Source organism: Macadamia integrifolia, chromosome 3, assembly GCF_013358625.1.
Source record: "Macadamia integrifolia cultivar HAES 741 chromosome 3, SCU_Mint_v3, whole genome shotgun sequence".
NCBI classification, from domain to species: domain Eukaryota; kingdom Viridiplantae; phylum Streptophyta; class Magnoliopsida; order Proteales; family Proteaceae; genus Macadamia; species Macadamia integrifolia.
This window is the reverse complement of record NC_056559.1, coordinates 12559225-12577038: the sequence shown is the minus strand read 5'-3', so window position 1 is coordinate 12577038 and position 17814 is coordinate 12559225. Positions and strand designations below refer to the sequence as shown.

The following is a 17814-nucleotide window of genomic DNA, read 5'->3' as shown; positions in this document are numbered from 1 at the left end:
TCATTCCAGACATGTGCATGTAAGCAGCTTTCGCATGTGTATAATTATTGCCAGTTTGTAATTGAAAGCCCTCCTATTAGATTGATAATGTTACTTCCCCCCTTTCTCCCTTGTAATTCCACACTGTCATGAGTACATATCGGTGGAGGAAATAGCTTGCAATTTTCCCTTAATATTATATCTTTCTTTTCAACATGGTTATGGCTAATTTGTCAGCCCTCAGTGTTCCAAGGAGCTTTGAGACTCCAAAGGGCATTATCTCTAGAATATTATGGGTATGTGCTGCAAATATATTTTCTTTTAGTTTCGAAATCTGGTTATTTCATGTTTTCCAGCTTGATAACTTTTTCATGTTGAGAAAAAATTGACTTGGCCTTTTCTGTAGTTTTATGAGTGTAACAGACCTGATCTGTTATTAGTAACCTTTTGGCCTGTTCTAAATTTGCAGGAATGCTTTTGGCCCCTCCTTTGGCACTGTATGCTTCTCGGGCTTACTTATCTGTGTGGTCCGTGTTGTGCGTGCGGCTGTTGACAGTGCAAGGCGAGAAGATGTTACTGGGATAGTGAGCATAATACTTCGCTGCTGTGTTAATGCTTTACTGTCAGCAATTGATTTCCTAAACAAGTTCACGATCAACTTTGCTGCAATAACTGGTGAATGTTACTGTACTTCCGCTAAAATGACATATGAGCTTCTGAGACGTAATCTTCTTTCAGCTGTTTTTGTGGAGACAGTCTCCACACGTATCCTGGCTGGAATCATCTTCGTCCTCTCAGCAGTATATGCAATTGTGGTGAGTCAACCTACATCATTTTATTTCTGTGATTAATGGTGTATTATTATTTGGTGGATCGTAGCCCATTCAACCTGCCAGTGTTCGATATCTAATTGACGTAATTGAACCAAAAGGATGATAGTAACCATCTGATGAATCATGCTTTTCTGGACATTTGAGAAACAAACTTGATAGTGCTTCACTAGTTGGGTGTACTGATGATGTGGTTACTATCATATTCCACCAGGTCAATTTCTCCAAAGTAACTGCTTAGACTTGACAGATCTTGTGCAATCTGTCAAAGCTTGATGATTTCAATATCCACTTATTTTGATATAGTCACCAGGTGGGAGAAAAAAACATAGGTGCTTTTTATTTTAAGGGAAATTTACAGTGCCACCCCCTAGAGAAGGCCACAATTATAAGAACACCCCCTCTGTTTCACCAAATTAGACTCAGGCCCCCTACCGTCAGTCACTGTTAAGTGAAGAGATAAAATGACTGTTTTACCCTTGTCATTAAAACTCATGTTTTAATCCAATTCATCTTCACCGCTACCTATACTCACCTTCCTTCTTCCTTCCTTTTTCCATCTTCCCTTTCCCTCTCCAGTACTCCAGTTTCTTTGGTTACATGCGTCTCCAATCGAGCACGAACAGTCCAGCGAATTCATTTGACTTGAATTTTTTTTTTTTTCTTTGATAACGCTTTCACATATATATATTGATATTGTCTGACTGCTGTTGCAGTCTTCTCTGAGGTCCTAAGTCCTAATCCTAAGGCTCTTTCTTCTCTGGTTTAGAGTTAAGATGCTGTTTTGGCTTTTTTTTTTTTTTTTTTAAAGACAGAAACACAGGTAAGAATTCAAATACAGACTGTGCCACAATTAGGGAAACCTGTAACTTGCAAACCAAAGCTCAAATGAGTTTGATAGTTGGATCGAAGGAAGATCCTATTGGGGGGAACAAAACCTCAAAATTTCTTCAGTTCTGCCTGCTGGTTGGGAGATCTGAAACTTCTGGATTTTGGGCCTCGAAAAAGGGAACTTTAGGAGAAAACTTGCTGTAACAGATCCAGGCCATCTTTTTTTTCCATTTTTCTTTCGGATAAGAGAGGGTGGTGGTGGTTTCTGCCTTCACGGTTGTGTGTGCCACTGCTTTCCAGACCCCAAGTCCCCAATCCCAATTGGTGTTGTGATGTGAGTTACAGGATTACGAGTTCTCCCTAACCCACCATGCCACTCTGCAAATCCATCACTATCGCCACTCTCACTCTCACTCCTTTCTTCTTCCTTTTCTTCTCTATCAATCACGCCACCGCCGCTGCTTCAGGGGCTGCACATCTTGAATCGGAATCGGAGAGTGGCAAATCCGAATGTGAGGGGAGATGGGTCCACATCCAGAAGCTCCCATCTCGATTCAACCTGGATCTCCTCACTAACTGCTCTGCCTATCCAATCTACGATGATTTCTGCCCCTTCTTGGCCAACCACGGCCTCGGCCACAAGACCCACAACCATGATCTCCGGTGCCCTGAACAATCGCCGGTGGTCCAAATCTATCGATTTGGGAGAAAGAAATAGCAACTTATTACATGGGTATTTTAGGTATTTCATATTTAGTAAAGGCATTTTGGTATTTAAAATAAAATATAGTAGCTGACATCAGCATATGACGGTATGGGGTCTGAGTCTAATTTGGTGAAACAGAGGGGGTGTTCTTATAATTGTGGCATTCTCTAGGGGGTGGTGCTATAAATTTTCCTTATTTTAAATTTCATTGGCTTGTATCCTAGTAAGTTTAATATCTTCCTGAATCTCTCCTTAGCACCTGGTTGGTTACTTGAGAATCCAAACTGCCATCAAATACCTGATTTACATTGGATCTGGTGATGCAAATTAGGGATTGTGGCAGTTAGTGTGTTAGTTTTCTGATTTAATTTTCTTGTGACTGATAGGAATTGAAACCCCCTCAAATTGGAGTTTGAGTTTAGTGGGAATCTAATTAGACAGCCCATAGTAAATCTCGTCTTGAATTTTTTTACTTAGTCCTTAACTGTAGGAATTTTAGCTCCCATTGCAAATATATCTAACAGGTTTTGGATTTTTTTTCTTTTTAAATTTCTTGTCATGATGTTTGCATTCTTTTAATATGGAAATGTATGTGATCAGGTTTGGGCCATTTTGAATGCTGTCAGCAAACTTGGAGTGGACGCGTACTTTGTGTCAGTTCTTGCATGGGTTTTGGTCATTGCGGTGCTGGGCTTCTTTGTTCATGTGCTGGATAATGTGATTGACACCATATACGTGTGCTATGCCATAGATAGGGACCGGGGGGAGGTTTGTAAACAGGATGTGCATGAAGTTTATGTCCACCTCCCCATCTGTAGGAACAGTAGACCAACTCTTGCCACCAGAACTCCACTGATTGTATAGGTAACTTGATCTCATGGGCTGTTTCACCTCTCTCCTTGCTTTCTGAAGTTGAAACACAGCCTTCTTGAATTGTGCATACTGATACCTTGTACAATCTTGACTATGGTTTTTGTTCATTGCAAATAAATAAACAAGTTTTTTTCTCCCATCTTGGGCAGCAATTCCATTGATTATAGGTGGTCTGAAGTGGTCAGTTTAGCTTAGAGACCAGACCTGTTGAGTGCTTGAAATATCAGATAGTTATAGTCGTGTTATCACAATTTGGAATTTTAGATACTTTTCTCACATTATTCCAATTTGATTTTTCTGTATTTTCATTCACTCATGGGGAATGTGCATACTGCACCAGAGGCACGCTTTTGATGCATGCATGGCTGACTTCCCCAGCTATTACAGGTGCTTAGTAAAATCTCTGGGACACTAATTCTGTTAAAGTTGATCTAGGGAAGCTGTTGCATCTCTTCATCAACCTTGCATACCGGATTCCCGGTTGCCAGAGGTGCTGGCATAGGATTGGGAGGTAGCTTAAAACTTAAGCCCATGACTCTTGAAGGAGCCAGTTTCAGAATGGAGTTGGAACTTTGAAATCTATGGGGGCAACATGATTTAGCTCAGTTGTTTTATATGCATAGGAATTGTTAAGAAAATTAGGGATGAGAAAGGTTTTGGTAACTAGTGGAGTGAATCAAAATATGTACTATTGTAGTCCTAACGAAACTAATTTTTTATAGCGTATGCTTATCTAACATGCATCCTTTGTTTCATTTTACATTTGGATGTAGAATTGTAGTTTTAAGAGTCTTTGGCATCCATGATCCACCGATGTGATACCCACCTTCAGATGGACAAATTAGTACCAAGTCTAAGAAAACAGTGCTTTGTTGTTGACCCCTCTTATGGCTTCAGAAGATGAGTGTCAAGTGGCACCTTCAACTACTATGGGCACATCTGACTATATATCAATGTGCTGCTTCAATTAAAGAGTAGATGGCACTCTTACAATTTTGCTTCGGAACAAACTCGATCATCCAAAACTAACCCCCATACTGAAGCAGTAGGAAATCGCTGCTTAAGACCTGCGGGGTGAACATTTAGTTGGAATAAGGTTGAGTTGTTATTGATTCGTTCTCGTAACTTCCTTTTCTTTTTGTTTCTCTTGCAATCAGATTTGAGTCTACATGTCTCAGCTTGGGTTCAGGAATAAGGCATTACAGAGATGGAGGAGAGGTGGGGAGAGTCTGTGAGACCTTGATTTCTATGATCATATCCTCTTCGGATCATCAAAACCATTCGTTCGGCGGTTGTATATATCTAGGTAGTGGGGCGGCTCCAATTGAACCCACATGGTTGGATGGTGGTGAATCCGGTGGTGATGTGATTGGTTACTGTCAACTCATCCTGTCGGCCTCATGTCTCACTCCAAATCCTAGTTGCCCATCAACGTCTTCCTAAGAGCGTTACGGCCAAACCAAAATCATTTGTTTGAAAATTTCCTAGATAGGGAGTCTCCATGCAAGCTTAGTTGAGGAGAGCAATAGATTAGTCCCTATAATGTATAACGCTTTTTCGAGTAATTCCCCAAGAAATTAAAGTAAAGACCTCCCAAAAAAAATATATGGAATCTAACTGGTTACAAATAGCCTAAGGGGGATCCGGCTCCTCTCTTGAGCTTCCATCGTCCAGGTCTTATCCATAGTTACCTGGATGAGCACCACATGCCCAAGTGAGAATTCAACGGTTCTCAGCGCTTCACTTTTCGTGTATCTATCTGCACCTCATTCGTCGTGCCTTTTTTCAAAGTGTTGAATCTTCGTTTGGACATATGACGCTCATCGGGTACTTATGGGCCGACCTGGGCGATGGGCGTTCAGGAGAAGAATTGAATCCCCACATTCTTTCCTTTGAAGTCATCTTTTGAAGAATTTTTTATTAAAAAAAAAAAAGGAAAGAGCAAAGGTAGAGCCACCCTCTTCCACAATGAAAACACCTATAATCTGAAAGAGATGCCGGATCTATCGGGATTTCTTTTGATTCCAAGGAGAATTAGAGAGAAAGGAAATGAAATTTCAAAACTTAAAAAAGAAATTTGTATATGTTATATTTGCCTCCTCTCTAATTCCAATCGTTCAATTCTTGTTTAATTCTCTCCATGGACACAACATGTGTACATTGTTAAAATTCAATTATTGCGGAAGTTTTTAGAATTCACTCCATCTGAATATCTCAAATTTCAACCTACAAGCGTCACGAATGCCAAGAGAATTGAACAATTAAGAATTGAAGAAGATGCCAAATCTATCGGGAGGCATAATTGGATTCCAAAAAATGTCATTTGGAGTTTTCATATTGCATTGAAGGAGTATTCTGGTACTGTACTACAAAAGACCCTTTTTTTTTTTTTAATTATTATTTGAAAATCTCACTTCTCTGGCATAAGAACAGTGGGAAAAAGTCCACAATTAAAAGATTTTCCAAAATAGAGGCATGAAGGTAATTTCGGACTCGATTGTTGAAGTTAGCGGGACCCAGCCATTACACGTAATTGTCACGCACAGCCTGGCTGCCATTAGAATTCTTCAAATTCCGCCCACCGTATGCAGAATGGGAGGTATCTCTACTGCTGCCACGTCTGCAACATGAAGGACACGCGTGACACGTGTCACATAAATAGACGTCGGCGAACCTACGGTGTCCTCGATGAAGACATGTATGGAATAATGGACGATACATCTACCTTACCCTTTCCCCTTCCCCAATTCTAAAGGAAGTACTAAAGTTTTATTTTATTTATTTTTTTTTTTTTCCCCTAATTTTCTTTCCCTGTTAGCAGAACAGCTCATAGTGGTAAAGAAGGAATAAGAAAAGAAGATGATGAGCGATGAGCACATTTGGATTCTAGGATTCACCATTCTTAACCTTCCACTATTATAATTTCATATAGGATACCCCAATACCCGACATTCCCAAGAAGCAAATTAAATTAGAAGCTCATTCATCGACCATCATCCATCCCCGTATACATATAGACTTGGGAATTGGGATTGCAGCTACCACGCTTTCCAAGGGATTCTCCTTCAATTCCCTTAAACCAGGCACCGGCTTAGGGAGAGAGAAAGAGAGGGAGATGGGGATCTCAGATACAGTTCTTGCGAATCTGACGAGTCTTTATTTGGTGGCGATTGTGGGAATCAAAGCTTATGGTGTGATATCGGGAAGGGATTTCACCGGAGGATTTGTGCTGGTGTCGTCGACGATCGTGATGGGAGCTGTTCTCGCCGGGACACTGACGTGGGATGTATCAAGGAAAGCCACGCATGCCTTGTGTCGGGATCCGACGGCGGAGAGGTGTCGAGGGGGAATCTGCTGGCACGGTGTTGCTGTTAGATCGCCTATGTCTCAGGTCCGCTTCCACCTCCCTCATCAGCCCTAATCTCTCCCTCCGTCTCTGCAAATTTCTACTGTAGAGGAGAATTCAGGTTCCAACGCGGAGTCGCTGCGGACTTTTTCCCTTTTTTTATTATTATTATTATTATTATTTTTTTTTTCCAACTTTTGGATTCAAGGTTCAAATCTCAGGAGAACCTCTCGGCTTTTTGCTGTGGATAACTGCTGCTGCCTTCTTCCTGTGCTTGCCTTCCACCTAAGCCCTACGACAATGCCCTTTTTTTTTTTTTTTTTTTCTTTTTAAATGTAATTATTTGTATTGAGAATTGTTGTGCATAGAAAATATATATATATAGAAGAGTGCAACTCTAGTTTTGTATCAATCATAGCGAGCCTGAATATCTAATAAAATATTATATATTTTGGATTTGTCACGTGACAATTTTTAAGACTAATTTTGTTAAATATCTTTGGCATGTAATCTCATGTATGTTTTTCTTGATAAGGTATTCACATGTATATTAATGTGTATTTATAATAGTTTTACTAATATTGTGAATTATTCAATGGTTTTAATGAGAAAAGGTTAGGCACATGGCCCACATACTACAGCAATTGAAATCATCTTGCACCCCTATTGGTGTTACTTGTTAGTTTACGGCATGTGAGTGACTTATTAGGTTGTAACATGCGAGTGGCATGCCTATCCATCACTTAATTTTTACTTAAAATTTAATTTTCCATTTGAGGAACCAAATTAAGATTGAAATTTTACATTTAAACAGGAGATCTAGGATATTAAGCATTCATCTCATTTTGTTACGTTGGATATGTTTAGATATGTTTAGGTAGGGGTGCCAACCGTGCCATAACGGGGACCAATTTAGGCCAATCGAAATTGATTGGTATCAAAACAAATCAAAATCGATATTACTTATTGGATCATGTTTTGGTGCAATCCAGAAACAAATTGGACCAAACCAAAACTCAAAATAACCAGGCACCAAATCAAATCGAGTAAAACTGACATCAACCTATCGAAATTGCTTAATTGAGATTTCTTTTTTCATTGAAAACAGACTCCAATCCCTAGTTCCCATTTCATCCCTATTTCTAATATTTTCCCCCAATGTTGAAGAATGCCAAAGTAAACTTCTATGAGAAAGCAATCATGGATGTACAACCCATTTCCATCATTCTAACACAAGGAATCCCTTCCATCGCTGTGGTCACTCGCTTTATTGCTGATGATGAGAACAAGTAACAGAAGTGCACAGAATTGAGACTCTCTAGGCTCTAGTTTATGCAAGTGGTCCTCAACATAAGAAACTGAAACTAACCCCATAGCACACAGATAGGGAAATAAAAAATAAATTAAAACCGAATCAAAACCAAACTAAAATTGAACTAAGACCGATATACCTTATTGGATCATGTTTTGGGTTTACTCATTCTCACACCAAAACTGATAAAATCGAAACAAAATCGGTCCAAACAAACTGATTGACACTACTATATTCGATCACCTTGATATACTTATCACAGTCAGCTCCCTTTCAAGAAAGTTTCACCTTTTTTTTTTCTTTTCTTCTCTTATTTATGCTGTGTTCTAAATTGATAATGCATTTTAAAAAATCATACCAAACATAGCCTTGTCTTCCATGATCTTAAACATCTCAACTAAGCATATATTTAGGCAGGGAAACTGACGATCTGGCGTAAGAACACTTGAGACATAGCAGGGAGTGAAAATACCCCAGTTGTGGCAGGGGCACCTGGATCTTTCCACAAACTGCTGTATGATAGTTTTTTTTTTTTTTCCTATTTATTTAAAGTATATTTGTCATCTCATCTTCTCAATCTCAACATTTTGTTGATGATGAATACCTCACCCTTATCCAAACATTAAATCTTTGTTAAGGAGAATGAACTGTACAGCTACTCATTGAAAGCGTTTAAAGTAAACTTTTATGCTGAATTAATAGTCTCCTCATCTTCTCCCTGTTCCTCCCAGATATTGCCACCACAATTATAAATATCCCCAAGTCTCAATCCTCATCAGGATTTCTTTTTTTCCCCCTCCACAAAATCAGCAATCCTATCCACCAAAGCCACAACCTCCGCCCTCACCAAGGTTAACTCAAATCCTAATCTGGAAGATATTTGGAAACTCACCCATTCTAAATATGATTAGTTCCTTTGGAAAATCTTAAAGGGAGATCTCCCTTCTCTTTCCAACGTAAACCAGTTTATCAAGATTGAATATCGTTGCAGGCTCTACAGCATGGAAAAAGAAACAAAGTGGGATCCTTGGGGTTCTGAACCAAACATTTTCCTTTTTGATGATTACTAGGAACAACACCATCTTCCGTATGAAGCCAACCCCCACCAATTGGTCTCCAATAGGAACGGGATCAGAAACTACTCACCAGCACAACCAATCCACCCCCAATCCATCGCCACATCCTTTCATGACACCACATCCCTTAATTTCAATCTAAATCTCTCCACCCAAGACCACTCATTTTCATTTCAAATGGCAGCTTTGACCCTACCACAAAAGAAGCAAGCTGTGAAACAATTTGTCTTTCTAACAAGCAATTCCAATTCCAATTCCAATGACTATTACTTTATATTTTCTATGGTTTCAGAGGAATGATGAGCCAAACCCACTCTCAATTTTAACACATGTAAACCATTGGATTGCTGATTTGAATTCAATGACTCCACATGGACTACTACTATTATTCAATATCCATATATTGTTGATCTATCTTAGCAATTTTCTCCATCTTCACCCAATTTATATTTTCCTATATTAATAATTTGCGAAAGATAGGCCTATGGTTTTTTGGTCCAAGGCATCTTATTTTGGTGGAATGCACAATTCTGATGGCAGGATAGAAAGTGGAAGTCTTGGCTAGAAGTACATGGCGAGGCCTTAAGAAAACATTACAATTGGGATGGACAATATAAACTGTTTGGACAAACTCGCAAAGTTTACCAAAGATGATTCCATAACTTATTCAAGAAGCATGGCCTTGGTCTTTATCCTCTATTTTTTGTGTGCATTCTCTATCAAAGCTTTTTTACAAATTGAAGTCCAACCAACAACTGAGGTCTATGAGTTTTTGAGAAGTTCAGCATATAAAGTTGTAGTTATGAAATCCTGTTTATTATATGTAAAAAACGATAAATTCTCTTTCTTTTTCATGTTGATTATTAAAAAAAAAAAAAATGATAGAGCAATTTCTCTTGGATTCCAAAGCGTATGATGATAGACCGAGTCATTGTAGATAATAAACTGACTCTCCAACCCCATGAAGCACCCTTGGCCTTGGGAACTACATACAAATCTTCATGACGTGCAATCCTCTGCAAACTCTTTGGGACATATTTGTTTAAAAAAATGGAGTCCATAAGAAGGATCTCCACATGATCTTTATTGACTTACAAAGGTATATGACAGAGTTTCTAGAGATTTAGGTCCTGGTAAAGAGGGAGGTGTCAAGTACATATGTGGATATAATCAAGGACATGTATGTAAGCGTGGTGACTAGAGTGAGATCTATAGCAGTCAAGGCAAGGAATTTCCAATACGATTGGATTATATCAAGGATCGGCCCTAAGCTCTTATTCTGTTTGTGTTTATCATGGATGAATTAACCAAAAACATATTAGATGAGGTCCTCTGGTGTATGCTCTTTGCAGATGACATCGTTTTAATGGATGAGACTAATGCGAGATCTAATACTAAGTTGGAGCTTTAGAAATCAAAATTGGAAAGAAGAGGTTTTAAACAGAGTATGTTAAGTATAATTTTAGTCACTTTATGTTGGATAATGATATGATGAGAATTGATGGGACAGATATTCCTCAAAATGACTGTTTTAAATACTTGGGATCTACCATAAATAAAGAAAGTGTTATATAGATGATGATATCTCAATATCTCACAGAGAATTAAAGTGGATGAATGAAGCGGAGATGAACATCCGAAGTCCTATGTAATCAACGTATCCCATTAAAACTTAAGAGAAAATTCTATAAAACTGTTGTGCATCCAACAATGATGTATGGGGTTGAATGTTGGGCAGTAAAGAAGAGTCATATTGAGAAACTATGTGTAGCTGAGATAAGAATGTTAAGATGAATCTACAATAAAATTAGGAATGATAAAATACGGAATGAGCATATTAGATTTGTTTTGGGAGTGGACCCGATCAATGACAAACTCCCTGAAAATCGTTTGAAATGGTATGGTCATAATCAATGGAAGCCTAAGGACGCCCTAGTAAAGAGAGTGATCAGATCCACCATGACCTTGGATATAACCTTTTAGAGAGCAAGGATCCATATAGCCGACCCCATTTAACTGAGACTTTCCTAACTTCTGGGCTATGCATCTTCCCTCTTACTCTCAGATTTCTTTTCTCATCTCTCATCTCTCATCTCTCATCCCCCCCCCCCTCCCACTCCACTCATGTTTGGACATTTTTTATTTTATTTTGTATAAATCCATGTAATCAACCCTATTAAGTTGGGATGAGAATAAGTTTGTTGCTGTTTTAAAAAATTAAATGGCTTGTAATAAGTTTAGTTTATATCCTAACTAACTGCGTTAGATGTAGGAAAATGAATGCTATGATCGCAAACAATGTTCTCAATTTCTTTTCATAACTTTTAATTGATTTTTTAAGTTCACCAGAATAAAAATAAAAAAATAGTAAAGGTTTCTTAATCAAGATGGGCTGGAAAGGGCAGAGACACATAAAAGAGGTCCTAAATCATAAGGTGTTAATCTATTGTAGCCTTGTAGGAGTAGGGGAAAAAAAAATTACTGTAAGAGTAGTTCATAACTTCACGAGACTTGGGAATTGGTAGATCCACTCAAAAATGGATTGCTCACGGTGTTAATTCTTACTCTGACTTGTCCTCAAAGGATTGTAATTCTGACTCGGTAGATCACCCGAGTTGATGATCAAGTTGACTAACCCAAAGGATTTTTTTTCTAATCCATTAGCCATTGTCCCTTTTCTAAGTGGCTTCACCCCATGGTTTTGAAAAGTGGGAATCTGATTGGAGAAGCATCGACTGTGACTGATCCAACTGATTCCAGATGATCCACTCCGATTTTAGCATTTATTTAGTTAATTCTGATTGTTTCCAACCGATTCCGGCCAAGTTGAATCAGAATCGGCTGTGCCCCATTCCATCTCCGATTCCTTTTTTTAAAATCCATGCTTTTACCCTATTTTCATCGTTATCCGCAGCTAATCAAGATAACTAAGAAGCTGCTTTTTGGAAAAGATTACTGTTTGGTTTTCGCTCTTAGATCAAGATTATTCGTTGATCGGACGGTCAAAATTAAACCCGAGATCAATAGGTATAGAGTGGAGTCAGTGGACCGATGGAGTCATTATGATGATTGATTAACTTTTCTAGACATGCCGCGCAGTAACTATGACCCCACACCTTTCGTTCTCTCCCATCAGTATAGATCAAAAAAACCGTCGATTGCCGAATCGATGGTGTATAAAAATGCAGCTTTTATCTTGACTAGTAGCTCATGTAAAGGGAATTAGGAAAAGGAACATTCCCATTGGGAGTATGAAATTTTCGTCTTCCAAAGCCTAAAATGATACGTGGCTGACAAGGGATGTGGTCCCACATGATACCTTTATCAGAAGGTTAGAAATTTCGTCCTCGCTTCGGTCACAATACGATGCCACGATATGACTATATAAAACAACACGTCAAAGGTAGACAGGTCCTCCGTTTCTCGCTCTCTTCTCGTTCAGTCTCTCTCTTGTATTTTCTCGGCCATTTCTCCATAAAAAGCCATGGCCGACACCCCACCTCAGCCAACCGTATCGGATCCGCAGCAACAGCAGCAGCCTCCTTCACAATACTGGTGCTACCACTGCAACAAGCGAGTCTCCGTCGAAACCCTAACAGACATAACCGACCTGGTCTGCTGCGAATGCCAGAATGGCTTCGTCGAGTCTTTAACGGCCGCCTCCGCCCCTACAGCGTCGCCTCCAACACCTCCGGCTAACCGTCACGGCGAAGACCCCTCCTTTAGCCTACAATTTCTTCAGGTCTTACGGTTAATTGCTCAATCTTCGCGTGACGAAGAAGCGCCGCCTCCTGCTCCTCCTCCTCAGCCTCAGCCTCCGGATTCTGCCTCAGATACTCCGCCCCAAGGCGATGACTTCCTTCGTATTGAGCTCGATGGATGGGACAACGACGATGAAGATGATGAAGACGAACTTGAATTCAGCAACATCGATGCAGATCGCTCAGATGATGATGAAATTGGGGAGGAAGAAGACGAAGATCCCGATCGGGAGGAAAATGAGGGAGATCGCCGTCGAAGGCGCCGTGATATCCTTCGGCTCCGCATCAGGGATTTTGCTTCTCGTGCCATGATCGGAGAGAACCGGAATCGGATCTTGGACTGGTCCGAGATCCTGATGGGGTTGGAAGACAACTCGATCGAATTGCGAGTGGAAATACCTGAATCGGACGGTTATATAGGGAATCCTGAGGATTATGTAGATGCTGCGGGTTACGAGTCGTTGTTGCAGAACCTGGCAGACAGCGATGGTGGAGTGAGGAGAGGGGCACCACCCGCGGCAAGATTGGCAGTATCGGCGTTAGAGACTCTGCAAATTACGCTGGAGGCGGAGGTTTTGGTGTGCGCGATCTGTAAGGAATCCGTGCCAGTTGGTGAAACAGCGAAGAAATTGCCGTGTGGGCATGGGTACCATGAGGACTGCATTGTGCCATGGTTAGGGTCGAGGAATTCTTGCCCTGTCTGCAGATTTGAGCTGCCGACGGACGATCCCGAGTATGAGGAGGAGAGAAAGAAGAGATCGACGGCCATTGCCTCTGTTGGACCGTCAGGTTCCGGTAGCAATAATAATGAATCTGGTTAATGGATACGGTATGTTTGCAATATCTCCTGTTCGCTTCCTTTCTCTCTCTCTTCTTCTGCTTTTCCTTTTTTTTCCCCTCTTTTCCAAAGTTTTTTGGTGGACGAAAGGAGAGAGATCCAGAAACCATATGTTTGATTTTCTTATTGATGTATAAATATTTCCACTTCAAATCTCAATTCCCCTGTTTGATAATAATTCTTGAAGGAAGGACACACTTTGAAAACATCTTATACTTTTCTTTTGCCAATTTTCTTTCTTTTGTTGTGTCTTTTGCCTTCTGGTTCTCGGTGCGAATGCCTTTGGAGTTTGGAGCTGACGGAGGCGCAATATACATTAGAAAGAGCTCGTCCTTGTCTTAGTCCTTTTTTTCAAGTAACTGGAATCTCTATAGTCTCTACTCTGTGTATAATCTTGTCTGGAAGTTGTCAACAGTAACAATTCAAAAGAAAATTTTGAACTTTTTTATTGAAAGCGGTGGTGTCACTAACCACAATATTGAAATTTGAGATTTGTCATTTGCTATTTGTTTCCTTCTATTCCCCTGCTATTTCGAGTTCACTGATGTGGACAGGATTGGTGAAGAATTAAGTGGATTCCATGTGCGGATCAGGCATTTTTGTACAAAGACCTGATCCGTTCTCGTCATTGAATATGATTCGTTATCAACTAATGGAAAATAGATAAACACACTAGCATTGTAATGGAATTTTGTGTTGCGTCTTTGGAGAATGAACAAATCGAGAATGGAAATTTATCGCCCCACCCCTGAAAAATGTCACAATGATAAGATCACTGTTTTACCAAATTTTTCTCAGACGATCTACCGTCAATCACCGTTAAGGAATATATTATTGTAGCTGATGTCAATATTTTATTTTAAATACTAAAATGCGCTTATGAAATATGATGTACCAAAAATACCTTTAACATTGGTTAATATTTCCTTTTTGATCTTTCTATTCTTACTTCAAAAGAAATTCCAGAGATTGAAGAATTATTGGGATCAAAATCAATTAAAACAAAGATAAGTGAAAGAGAATCTTAATTTGCATACCTTGTACTTATCCTGAGAGTAGTTGATCCCAATTTTAATGGAGTTGTTCTCGATTTGCTTTGCCTTTTGGTGGTCTCGACTCGTAAAATGATCGGAGGCAGTAGTCAAACCCTTTCGGTTGTCGGCTGTGGCTGCGGCTGCATAGAAGCCATGGATTGTAAGGTGAGTGAGGAGAAGGAGGAAGAAGAGGAACATCACTTAATTTGGAGAATAACTCCACCGGACTTGTTAAGTGTGTATTTTGCTTTGACTTTAGAAGGACTTGAAATGGAGAAGATTGGAATTTCCGGTCACAATATATAAAGGAGTGGTTGGTTTTTAGTAAGCTTTTACATCGTTTCTCCATTTGTCGAAGAGTCAAAAAAACGGAGATCTCTCTCAGGGAAGAGAGAGAAAGATAGCTTAGAAATTCTCTCTTTCTCTCTCAACAACCTTAGCTCTGAGTATCTTCTGATGCGAGAAGATCTAGTGAGAGTGAGATCGAACGAAGCATAGCTTTCTCTCTCTTCCTCTTCCTGTTTCTCTCTCTAACATTCTCCATTTCACTCAGTCTGCAACTTTAAAGGTGGATCACCAATTATAGAAAAATAAGTTTTTTTACTGTTTTGCTTTTGCTTTTCCTTTTAATTGGTTGTTGTTGATTGTCATAAATTGTGGCAATTTCAAATGATTACAAATTTTGCTTTGTCAGATAAAGTTTGGGTTACTGAATCGGGGTTTATGTTTCGCACCTTTTTTCTTTTTTGGCTTTTGTATGATTTGGATGATCAGAGTAGATCTATAGGGTTCTGAGTTGGATGAAGAGGTGGTTGGCTTATTTTTTGAATTCTTGGACGATCGGGAGGGATTAGACGGAGGGGACGATAATAGAATATGTTGAGAGATGAAGCTTCAGTATAGGAGAGATGGGGTGTGTGCTTGGAAGAGAGATTTCATCCGTGGTAGGTTCGGAGGTGAGGGAGAAGGAGAAGGAGGTTGAGAGGGAGAAGGAAAGGACCTTGTCTGTTCCATTGGGGAAGAAATTGCAGGTATCGTTGTCAACGATCGAGACCATTGAGGTTCAGAATGGGGAGAACTAGAAAGAGGAGAACCAGAAATGGACAAGAATTATTCTCCAGGTTTTTTTGGTATAATGGTTAAAACAAGAGTTTTTTAATGGTAAGGGTATAATGGTCATTTTAACTCTACACTTAACATTAACTGACAGTAAGGGGTCTGAGAATAATTTGGTGAAACAGAGAGGGTGGTCTTTTCATTGTGGCATTCTCCAGGGGGTGGTTCGGTAAATTTCCCAATCGAGAAATGACAATAGGATATAAATGAGCTTCGATTGATCCATGTGGCCCCGGCATCGTTGCATTCCTCTCTCCTCCATACTGCGTCTTCCTCTTTTGCATCAAATTTGAGTGTCCCAGCTTCTCAGCGAATGAGATACGAAAAGGATTTTGAGTGCAAATGACAAAGATTGGTGTGTTGGGTCCCTCGCTAAAGCAATAATGGCACCCTCTAGCTTTTGAGATTGAGTTTTACAGACCTCTTAATAACTCCAGACTTAGGTATTTGGGTATTCTCTCCTTAAGTATTCAAATGATAATAGTTTGATTCACTATTCCTTTCCATGTTAGTCAGCATTTGGTAGTCTCCCATTTAAAAATTGATAGTGTTCTTCGGCAAAGGTTGGTGTCACTCTCAAGATTTTTTGTTTGCTCATCCCCATGTCCCTTCCCTTACCATTTTTCCATTTCAAAGTTTAAACTTCATAGACACCAACCTTCACTCCTTGTTCGCCACTCTTCCAGTGTAATTTGCAGTCTTGCAGGGTCTCATAAAAATGAGAGGATTTGCATTTTATTTTCTCTGTAGCTCTGTCTCCTATCAGGGAAGGGGGAGAGCCGAAGGTTGCCAGAAGGTGGAGGGGTTGGGGCAAGGATAGAGGACGAGTGTAGCAATAGTGGAGAGAATAAATTGCAACAAAAGATGGATTGAACAACTAAGAAGACTAAGATGCAAGGAGGAGGATCTTACGAAGCTATGATGCATGAGATGCTAGCTTGTAAAATTCTAGGGAAAATTACATGATTACCCACTTTTGGGTTTTTCTTTACAAAACTAGTCATTTTATGTTTTAGTTAAAAAAAATATACTAGGTAGGTTTAGGTTTACAAAACTACCCAAAACGATTACCATTTTTACCTCCAAGGACCCTCCAACTTCCCCTACTCGGATCACCTTCCTTGTAACCACTCCGGCCAGCCCTACTTCTATTTAGAGAACTTGAAACAGGTCTCTGTAATCCCTGGAGAATTAAAAAATTCTGGTTATTTTTCAAGCCCAACAAGGAGCAGATCAAGATTTTGCGAAGTGGAGTCATGTATCAAGATTCACAAATCAACAGGATTTAAAGCGGAAGTGGGTCTTCAGCCATATCCGACACAGAATTTCCCTTGTATTAGATTTAGATCTCGATTTGAATCCATCTTATTGCCGGGGGGAGGGGGGGTGGGGTTACTATTATTTACTGACATATTTTTTGCCATGAATCGTGTAAGGAGAGATCTGAAGAGATCGTTGAAATTGGAAGCCAAATACTTCCAAGAGGATTCAGGGAATTTGGTTCTTAATGCTTTTTTGGAAACGTGTAAAGTGACACATTTCTGATTTGGGATTCTGGATGATGTCATGAGAAAGTTGTTGGGCTTCCGTTAATTTTGAACCTTGAACGAAACACATGATGAGCACACAGTGCAGCATTTCCATATCTCCATCCCGCCCCACCTCTTGCAACCCTTCCTCACACCCTCCTCTTCCCTGCTCGCACCATCTTGTGTTCTTCCTCCTGCCCTCCACCCGTTTGAAATCGATAGCGCCTCCAATGAAGGCAGGCCCATAGATTAGTGAAAGGAAGAGAAATAGGACAGCAGCAAATGTTGCTGGTAATGGGCACCGTCGACAAGGACAGGAAGCAGGGTAAGGCGGGGGCAAGAGAGAGGGGTTGAAATCGTCTGCAATTCCGATCTTGTACAATTCCGTGCAATACCATCTTCAGATAGTAGAGGTAGGTGTAAAAATGGAAAAATGAAGTTACTAGGGTAGTTTTTTAAACCCAAACAATAACTGAGTAATTTAGTAATGAGAAACCCTAACTAGGTAGTCTTCCCAAAAATTTATTAGACACCATTAGCCCTTATTTTTTATTTTTTATTTTATTTATTTATTTTTTTTTTT

General features: G+C 39.8%; 3 protein-coding genes across 3 annotated transcripts; all 3 read left to right on the top strand.

Annotated features, from left to right (window-relative positions):
• Positions 1-425: 425 nt before the first annotated feature.
• LOC122072811 lies at positions 426-3358 on the top strand. Its single transcript, XM_042637223.1, has 2 exons — positions 426-794; positions 2947-3358. The coding sequence occupies exons 1-2, from the start codon at positions 681-683 to the stop codon at positions 3208-3210; spliced, it is 378 nt and encodes a 125-aa protein (XP_042493157.1). The 5' UTR covers positions 426-680; the 3' UTR covers positions 3211-3358.
• A 2116-nt stretch (positions 3359-5474) lies between these two features.
• On the top strand, positions 5475-7043 carry LOC122074650. The gene is made up of 2 exons (XM_042639568.1): positions 5475-6610; positions 6774-7043. Exons 1-2 carry the CDS (start codon positions 6335-6337, stop codon positions 6852-6854), a joined length of 357 nt encoding a protein of 118 aa, XP_042495502.1. The 5' UTR covers positions 5475-6334; the 3' UTR covers positions 6855-7043.
• Positions 7044-12350: 5307 nt separating this feature from the next.
• LOC122072762 (E3 ubiquitin-protein ligase CIP8-like) lies at positions 12351-13760 on the top strand. The gene has a single exon (XM_042637163.1). It carries the CDS (start codon positions 12438-12440, stop codon positions 13533-13535), a length of 1098 nt encoding a protein of 365 aa, XP_042493097.1. The 5' UTR covers positions 12351-12437; the 3' UTR covers positions 13536-13760.
• The last annotated feature ends 4054 nt before the right edge of the window (positions 13761-17814 follow it).

What these genes read in the sequence shown, in the direction of transcription:
- LOC122072811 (XM_042637223.1), top strand. Translation starts at nt 681, where the DNA reads ATGACATATGAGCTTCTGAGACGTAATCTTCTTTCAGCTGTTTTTGTG. An exon ending in CAGCAGTATATGCAATTGTG is followed by an intron (nt 795 to 2,946) that starts GTGAGTCAACCT and finishes GTATGTGATCAG; the next exon opens with GTTTGGGCCATTTTGAATGC.
- LOC122074650 (XM_042639568.1), top strand. Translation starts at nt 6,335, where the DNA reads ATGGGGATCTCAGATACAGTTCTTGCGAATCTGACGAGTCTTTATTTG. An exon ending in TTAGATCGCCTATGTCTCAG is followed by an intron (nt 6,611 to 6,773) that starts GTCCGCTTCCAC and finishes TTTGGATTCAAG; the next exon opens with GTTCAAATCTCAGGAGAACC.
- LOC122072762 (XM_042637163.1), top strand. Translation starts at nt 12,438, where the DNA reads ATGGCCGACACCCCACCTCAGCCAACCGTATCGGATCCGCAGCAACAG.